The sequence below is a fragment of the Quercus lobata genome, chromosome 6 (assembly GCF_001633185.2).
Source record: "Quercus lobata isolate SW786 chromosome 6, ValleyOak3.0 Primary Assembly, whole genome shotgun sequence".
Taxonomy (NCBI): Eukaryota; Viridiplantae; Streptophyta; class Magnoliopsida; order Fagales; family Fagaceae; genus Quercus; species Quercus lobata.
In genome coordinates, this window is record NC_044909.1 from 52,257,797 (window position 1) to 52,267,022 (window position 9,226).

At 34.7% G+C, this 9,226-nt stretch overlaps 1 protein-coding gene and 1 pseudogene across 5 annotated transcripts; one reads left to right on the plus strand and one right to left on the minus strand.

Annotated features, from left to right (window-relative positions):
- The first annotated feature begins 1,356 nt into the window (after positions 1-1,356).
- On the plus strand, positions 1,357-4,814 carry LOC115950805 (bifunctional nuclease 2). Of its 5 annotated transcripts, none has more exons than XM_031068053.1 (10): positions 1,357-1,721; positions 2,400-2,612; positions 2,704-2,756; positions 2,849-2,905; positions 3,193-3,258; positions 3,363-3,434; positions 3,865-3,974; positions 4,058-4,149; positions 4,292-4,356; positions 4,493-4,814. In XM_031068053.1, exons 1-9 carry the CDS (start codon positions 1,400-1,402, stop codon positions 4,336-4,338), a joined length of 1,032 nt encoding a protein of 343 aa, XP_030923913.1. In that variant the 5' UTR covers positions 1,357-1,399; the 3' UTR covers positions 4,339-4,356; positions 4,493-4,814. The 5 variants fall into 5 exon arrangements, with proteins under 5 accessions (XP_030923913.1, XP_030923912.1, XP_030923911.1 ...); XM_031068052.1 differs by having other exon boundaries at positions 4,550-4,814; XM_031068051.1 differs by having other exon boundaries at positions 4,292-4,814.
- A 1,123-nt stretch (positions 4,815-5,937) lies between these two features.
- Positions 5,938-8,839, minus strand: LOC115993789 (annotated as a pseudogene).
- Between the last annotated feature and the right edge of the window lie 387 nt (positions 8,840-9,226).

Below are 9,226 nucleotides of genomic sequence, written 5' to 3' on the forward strand. Positions count from 1 at the left end.
AAAAAAAAAAAAAAATCTACACCAAAATGAAATAGGAATCACACAACGTCATCCTACTGCCATAAGGAAATAGGAAATCATGTGGGAATAGGACCCACCTAATAATGATTAAAAAAAAAAAAAAAAGATCCTACATCAAAACAAAATAGGAAAGATATATTCAAGACTATTAAGTATGAACAATCATGCAACAGTTTCAAAATATAAAAAATCGTCGAGAGCAATTGAGTAAATTAAGCTAGGTGTGAAAAGACAAATTAAAGTTTAGATTTTATGTTAGATTCTATATGACAAATACATTAGCATATAGCTGTTTATTTATTTTGTTATTAATATTGATTAATTTTTTTAGATTAGGTTTTTACTTTTAACCTTGCCCTCTTACCTAAATTCTTGGTTCCGCCATTATATACTATGATAGATATAAACATGATAGTGGATGTTAGACCAATCACATCTTGCCATGCCATATGATTATATGTGATTTTTCTTTAAAGTGTTTTTTTTTCTTTAGCATTGGTATTGGAACAATTAATCGATCAATTGCATTTTTTTTAAAAAAATTTATATATTAAAAAAAAAAAAAAAAAAAAAACCTAACAATTAGTGGTGTCTAGCCTCTGGTCAACACTACTATAAAAAAAAAGGTGGGTAGAGAGAATTGTAGTCTAAGTGTGAGGACTGAGAGTTCCATACCCACACAGAAAGCGATAGCTCTCTGCATCGAGTCGATTTTGTGACCTCTAGGGGTGGATGTGGAGCATACCAGATCAATTGCTATCTGCTCTGTTGGATATTATTATTTTTTTATTTTGTGCACTTTAACTGGACAAACAAACAAACAAACAAGAAGGGTATCTTGTAACTCGTATAACATATTCTTATCCTTTTTTTCGCTGAGGTTTCTCTAGTGTTTATTCAAACTTAGCTTATATTCTTATATTTGTTTTTCCTTTTTTTTTTTTTTTTCAAAACTTTCAACCAAAAATTAATCATTATTTGTAATGGGTGGGTCCATAGTGGGATAAATCATTGACTCAGGATTTTTTTCAAAGCATTGGTGTCCGGACTTGAACTAGAAAGCTCCTAGTTAAATTTAAGACAACCACTTTAAAACCAAGTGTCCAACCACTCAGCAAGTCCCGCTGGATGTTTATCCTTAATATAAAAGGTTAAGAAAATTTCCCCTAATAAATTATTATTATTGTTAGAGAAAGAACACGTTGCACGTTGCTTAACAAAAAAAGAAGCAACTGTCTCCTACTCTCCTTTCCTCATACAACAACCTCTCCTGCTTTTGCTTTTTGTTTCCCCATTCGTACCTCTCTTTTTATTAAAAGCTTCAGCTCACCTCTCTCTCTTCGAGAAATTAAATTGTGAAATAAAAATAATAAAAAAAATGCTGGGAGCTCGAGTCTGTGTCCGTACAGTCGCCGGGTTCGGCAGCACCACCACCTTCAGCGATCAGACTCGGAGCTCGAGCTCGAGTTCGTGTTCGAGTTGGGCCCCTAAGCCTAACGCGCTTTGCCTCTCGAGCCCATTTCGTTTCGGAAACAAACGGCGTCGTAATAATAATAGCTTCCAAATCCAAATCCAATCGAAATCGCAATCGATGCTCATCGTTTCTCGTAATTCTTCCCAAGGAAGATTCGGTGGCCGATCCGGCAATGCCCACGATCACAACGATCATGATTTTCTAGAAGCTTCTCTCCTCCTCTCAGGTCCCTTCTCTCTCTCTCTCTCTAATATATGCTCTGAGTTTAATCTAATGTTGAAGAAGATTCGGTGCGTTTTGAGTTTAATTATTTTATGTGCATTATATGGACGATTAAATATTTATATTTGTAGATTAGAGCTACAATAATTCGCTAAATTCAGCTTGTTTTATTAAAAAATTAATGGGTTTTTTTTTTTTTTTTTTTGGGTGCTTGGCTTTCATAAAAGTTGGTAGTACCTTATTTGATCACTAGGAATTTTCTGCTTTACTTGCTATATAATATGATTTTGAATAGGATAGAATAATAGACTCGAATACATGTGATCGACCCTAATTAATCTGTATATTTTGATAAAATAGAATAGAAGAAAAGAATAAATGTGGGGGCAGACTACAATTAGTTCTGTTGAAGAGAGTATAATTTGGACCAGTGGCCACAGCTGACTCCAAAGTTTTGGGAATAAGGCTTGTTTGTTGTTGTTGTTGGGTTGTTTTAGGCTTTTAGGAGCCAATTGAAGTGAATGGAAAATAGGGTTAGTAAAGAAACAATCTGGGTAGTCCTTTGTGGCTCCAGTTGCAGCTAAGATCAACCGGTTATTGTATTTCGAGATTTGTTGTGTGGTATTTGTTTCCAATGTGTTATTTGCACTTCTGAGATTTTTCATTAATTCAACTAGTGCAGAAACCGCGTTGCACTACCGTATGCGGAGGCTAGGATATCGAGAAGAGAGGAAGTGGCCGTCCCCTGGTCAATCGACCCCATTTTCAGTCCAATTAAAAAAACCCCGTGTCAATTTCGATTTAATTGGAGAGAGTTTTCTCCGCCGCTTTCAGAATCCTACAATCTTTCTCAAGATTTCTTGTGATGGAGACTTTTTGCTACCGATTATTGTAGGTATATATGGATGAAGCTCAAACAATTATGTTGGTGCATCTTCTGTCATTTCTGAACATATCTAAAAATAAAGAAACTTCTGCTTCTGCAGGAGAATTTGCTGTTGAAAAACTTATAGATCCCCAGTGGGAAGATAAGAATGGGGTAATCTTTTAATCTTTGACTTGAAAGTTGTTGGGTTTTTTTTATTATTATTTAATAACAATGTTTAAACCTCAGATATGTACTTGCTGCAGGACTCCCCAGATCAATTCAACTTCATTAGAGATCTAGTGGAAAAGCTTGGCTACCAGGTATTGAGATAACTTTTTTTATGGATTAGCATGTTATGGATGCTTGTTTTATTCGTTCATTCTCCTGATTCAGTTGCTTTTTTCTCTTCTCATTTCAATTAAAAATGCTAACAACTACTATGGTATAAGTTAGTAAAGAAAGAGAATTGAATGTATGTCTATCAATTTCTGGCTTAATAGCACTGCACATATGTTTTATCAAGTCCTTTTTTATATGAAAACTGGGGTATAAATCTGTTTAATTTTTTAAGGGTTTTCTCTTTCTTCTTTTCCCCTTTCGGTTTCAGGTTACTATGGTGAGAATTACAGAAAGAGTCGTTAATACTTACTTTGCCAGACTATATTTTAGCAAGGTGGTTAGAAATTTACGATTAATATGTCTTAATTATCTTCAGTACAAAGCTTAAATTGATTAAATTTCAGTTTTATGTTACATCAAGGCATTTGTTATCTGCAGCCTGGGAAAAATGATATTCTGAGTGTGGATGCACGTCCCTCAGATGCCATAAATGTGGCAAATAGATGTAAGGTATATATTTTCCACAGATCAGCATTGCATTTGGTACAAGTCAATTTTGCACAATAATGAAATTCAAACTTTTCAGTTCAAGACAGTTGAAGTTACCTTGATGTGAATGGAGTTTCCAATAGGTGGTTTTTGTGTGTGTGTGTGTGTGTGTGTAATAGGCGGTTGTTTGAGCAAGTACATGCATGCATTTGTGCATTCATTGTATATACTTACATATAGACTTATCAATATATATACTCTTACATATATATAGTGTGTAATGCAATATTTTTTCTTCAGTATGAAATCTGATGGGGACTGCACAACTATGCCACCCCCTTATCCTATTGACGTCCTTTGAGATTTCAACAGATCTGATAACATTCGTTGGTTTTGTATGAATGTTTCTTTAAAGCTTCAATAATCTACGTTTAAAATTTTCTTTGTGCAGGCACCAATATTTGTAAGTAGACAAATTGTCTTGGAAGATGCTATTAAAATTGGTTATGGGATGGGCAGAACTCGTGATACTAAGTCTACTTATGATGTGTCCCTTGACAGGTATTGTGTGCATATTTGGGGGCCTTATATTTGCTATCATCTGTTATTGTTGTATCACTAAGCATGAGTTATTTCTTCTCCAGTGCTGCAGATGGTCCAGATATACTGTCGGAGGAACTTTATTTAGTGAAGAATATGAATTTCGCTATTAGAGAAGAAAGGTACAAGGATGCAGGTATGATAGAATATTTCTCTCCTACTTTTGTAATTACATTTTACTTTGTAAGTGCTCAATCACAATTTCAATTCACCTTTGATTACAAAATTCATGCTCCTAAGTTTGAGACTTGTTTATGTTTGATGACTGGTTCCTGCAGCCATGTGGCGAGACAAACTAGTGAAGCTTCGTGAGTCAAGTACATGAACATTAATCAATCATAAGGTACATATTCTTTGCCATGTTTGATTAGCAAACATTGGAATGGAACATGTGCATACAGTTTTATGTTTTGCTGGTGGCTAGTCCTTTTTTGGTTATTTGAAAGATGGCTTGAAATATTTCTTCTCATGGGTGGCAGGATAACTTAGTGTTGGAAAAAATGCCTCATTTTAGTCTTTTGGTGTCATGTTTTCAGTAGGAATACTCAATAGTGTTAGGAGCATCTGGAGGAATTGATGCAGCAGGAACAAGATTATGCTATGTACAGCTTCAACTTTAAAAAAATTGTTAATAGACTAATGTAAAGTCATATATTCAATTAAATTGTGTTACCCATAAAGATTATCCAATTTCTCTTACCTAGAGATGTAAATTTCAAAGTGCACTACAAACAGGTTTACACATAATTCTTAGCAAATGATGAATGACAAGAAAGAGCAATGTTCCCCGTTGTATTCCCACCAATCTGGTGAAAAATTTGCATTGTAAGTACTTCTATGTTTTTCAAGTGAGCTGACACTGGTTTCAAGAAAGTTATATTTGGAAAAAAGAAAGAAGCCTGTCACAATGGGGGATGTATCTTGCGCAGCAGGTATCTCACAGCTTGTAGGCTTCAGAGGTGCATGGGACCTACAAGCTGTGAGATAATTATTGGTCATGGTGGGTTTATGGAGTCGGGCTGAACATCCAATTCAGGCCCTTTCATATGTTTTATAGATTTAGAGAGAGAATATGTAGATTCTCTTTTGAGACTTAGAACTTAATAAAACACTTGGACCTTTGTGATAGCAATGGCACCATTGGTTCTCTTGCTTTCTGAAAGTTTACTTAAGAGAACAATCTGTCCAGGAAATGTAAACGAAATCAGAAAGATGGCAGGTGTTCTTTAATTTGAAGTTTCTTGGATAATTGAGAGTTTTTGAAATATTTGTGATGGACTTGGACCTTCAGCTGGGAGGGTTTGAGGAATGGTAGGTTCATTTTTCTTAGGTAGAGGGGGAAAAGTGGTTCAACATTTTTCGATTAATCTGAGTGGAGGGCTGAATTATTGTCTATGGTAATCTTAATAGAATATATTTCTTGCCTAGCTAACATAGTTAGCTTAAAGATGAGTTGTGGTGTGCCTAATAAGGCACTAAGAGAAAAGTGTTTTTTAAGTGTTTTTATGCTCTTTTAGCCGAAATTATCAAACATTTGCTGCGCTAAAGACTTTTAAGAGCCTTTTAGCTTTCGTTGAAGGTTGAAATTTGTAGTTTTCTCTTAAAAAAATTCATAATTTACCTTTCATGCTTTACAAATTTATAACTTTAAAACAATATTCATTGTAACTTGTCAAACACATCAAACGATAAAGAGCTTTTCATTTTTTTTTTTATTTTAAACAGGAGCTTTTCAATTAAAACTATATTACAAAAGCTCTTCTACTAGAGCTCTACAATTAAAGCAACTAATCAATGCCAAACAAACAATTTTCACTTATGGACCAAACTTATTTGAATACTGATGCACAATATTCACATCTATCTACTATGTTCTCCACCAACAGCCCAACATGACCAGTGTCACAGCCCTAGTAACGAGTGCTACCACATTCCTTGAGACAGTGAGAGTGTCAAAAGCTTATTGAAATTTTGAGGCAAACTTAGACTTGCCCTCTACAGAGAGAAGGAAGTCTAGGAGAAATGTGCAAACAAAGTGAAGTATACATTTTCTCCCCGTCTCCCCACAGTGCAAAGGCTTCTTCTCCATGTGCAGCATCGTCACCAATCTCAAGTGCATCTTCATCCATTCTAAGATTAACAATGCGACTTATGAAAATACAAATAATGCTTGTCATAACAGCATTCCATACAGTGATAAAAACAACTCCAGCTAACTGGTACCCAATTTGCCTGAGCCCATCGATGAGTTTTCTACTCTCAAGGCTGTAAAATAAACCTGGACCATAGTTGTCTGATTCATACATCAACCTCAAAAGTGCTGGCTTGGCAAAGAAACCAGAGAGAAATGCCCCCCAAAGTACCAGCCACTGCATGGGTGTGAGACACCCAATGTGTCATCAACACTTTGGAAGAATGCTGATTTCCTGTGTAAAACCATCATGGTGTGCCATGGTAGCAAACCAGACAGTGTTCCCATAAATACTGCTGCCCATGGAGACACCAATCCTGCCCATTCATGACAAAATCATTGTCAGAAGACATTGTCTTTTATATGTGTTTCTACAACAAATTGTTGCGGGTTTTCACTCCTAAGGCTGGATGAGCTCATTTGGATATGAGATGAGAATATTTATTCCATTTTTTCAAAGTATCACTTTTTTAAAGAGGTACAGTTATAGTTTTACACAATAAACAAAATAAATTAATGGTAATAAGCTCATCCAAAATGTACAGTTATAGTTTTCAAAGTATCACTTCTTTTTTTTTTTTTTTTCCAAATTAAGTATAACTTTCAAACAACAATCTTCAAAAAACTTTTAAAAAAAAAATTGTAACATACTGTATTAAACATGATGCTAAAAGTTGTTTTACAAGTAAAATTTATGCATATAATGATTTTTTAGGTTAACAAATAATCATTAATGATTGAACAAATTTAGGTAGAGCAAATTAATCAAGGGCTAAGTAACCTGCTCCAGGTGTAATGCAAATAAGGCCAGTGATCATCCCTTGGACAGCACCAATAACAGAGCTTTTCTTGTATATGATCATGTCCACAGAAACCCATACCAAGAGACTTGTAGCTGCGCAGAGATGGGTATTGACAATGGCTAGAGCAGCAATTTCGTTCGCTGCAAATGGAGATCCACCATTGAAACCAGTCCAACCTAGCCATAGAAACCCTGCGCCGCTCAACATGTGAATTATGTTATTTGGTGGGAAGTTTTGCCTGTCGTGCGAGTGCCTAGGCCAAACCTATACATATATATATCATCATTATCATTACAATAATGGAATCGTGATATATTTAAGAAGAAGAGAACAAATTTTGTGTTTAAGCAGAAAAATGCAATAAGCTCAATCCCAATTTTGAACAAGATATTTGTGTAGTTATAGATGAGCTTAATAGATTTACAGTGTATTTAAATGGAAAAAGAAAGAAAAATGATAATCATGTTGAACAAAATACAGTATAAACAGTATATCAACTCTAGCAATATCAAAGACAGACCAAGTAGGGTCGATACGGTAACTAGCTCTATTTATTATTTTTTCTTTAGTCTGAATGTTTAAAGTGCAACATGTGTTTAAGGTTGTATCAACATTATAGGAAAAAAAAAAAAAAAAAAAAAAAAAAAAAAAAAACTACAAATATAATCAGTATGAAAATTTTATGTAATGCATGAATAGTGTTAGAATTTATAAGAAACTATTGGTTATTGAGGTTTTTTAATATCATAGTAGTTTTAGGATTATAAATATCAGAACTTTTTTATTTATGTAAAGACTAATATCATGTCAATGTCATATATAAAATAAATAATACTTTATATATATATACATATATATGTATATTATTCTTCGGATTTTTTTTTTTAATATATTTAGTTTAAACCTCCTGAAAATTTTTTTGGTTGTGATAAATATTATAATCCTTGAACAACTCTTGTCTTTAAAGTGTAGTATAGGTTTGTCTTTTAGAAAAAAAAAAAAAAAATAAGGCATTCTTCGACATATATATCTTGCATTTTTCTTATGTCATTTTCTTTTATAAAACTATTTATATTTTACCTGAAAGCTATAAAGACACATTTCAATGGCTCAAATATTACCAAGGCTTGTCCGGGTGGTGGTTTATTTTGTGAGAGTTAGGGTTGTGTTTGACAACTTCCTAGAAAAGATTACTAATAGGTATATATGCATGTCAATTAATTACCCAATAAGCAGCAGTGAAACCAGCCACCCCAGAAGAAAGGTGAACAACAAAACCACCCGCATAATCAATAATATATGGCTGAAGAAACCCATGGCCCCATATAGTGAAGGCCCCAATTGTGTAGCAAAAAGTGAGCCACAGTGGCACAAAGAACATCCATGCATAGAAGTTCATCCTCCCAAGTAGAGACCCAGCAAGCAATACCACTGTAATTTGCAGCAAATGCAAATTGAAAACACACAAAATCAGACATTGGAAATTTGCCATTTATTGATTGGCCCAGTAGAAACTTTGGTGTGAGTGCTACACTGGGCCTGCCCATTATTGAGAACAGCTTGGCACCAAAGGACATATGATGGGCCCATAGGACCCAACAGATTAGGACTGCGGCGAAGGCATAAAGGGCCATGAAAGCAGAGTTCACAGCCCATTTCTTTTTCACCACAGTCCCATAAAGGATTACAAGCCCAGGATCTGTTTGTAGGCCCACCAAAGTTGTTGCTGTTAATTGCCATGCATTGTCTCCTTTGTTGTTCCATGGTGGAGATGCTTCATCAGGGAATAGTGCCTCAGGGAGATTGTAATCATTATAAGAGCTATAATTCATTGAGAGAGAGAGAGAGAGAGAGAGAGAAAGGAAGAAACGTGTTTGGAAATTTTGGGATAGCTAATAGGGGGTTACAATATAAAGAGTGACATAATTTGGAGTTTTGCTTTGAGGTGGGCATTGGAATAATCTCCACTGTTTCCTTATACGCAACATACTTTGCTGTCTCTTTGTGGCTGGATTCACACATTGCTTTCATAATTATGAAAAAGGAATCATTTTTTTTGTACACGATGCTAGTGTGGGTGAAACTTGCTGAGCAACAATCCTGTCTTGTGTGCATCACATCAGAAAATTTAAAAAGAGAATTTTTAATCAATTTCAAAAATTTTCCAACTAAAATAGCAAGCCAATATGTCAAGACATTAAATCAATCACACAAGAACT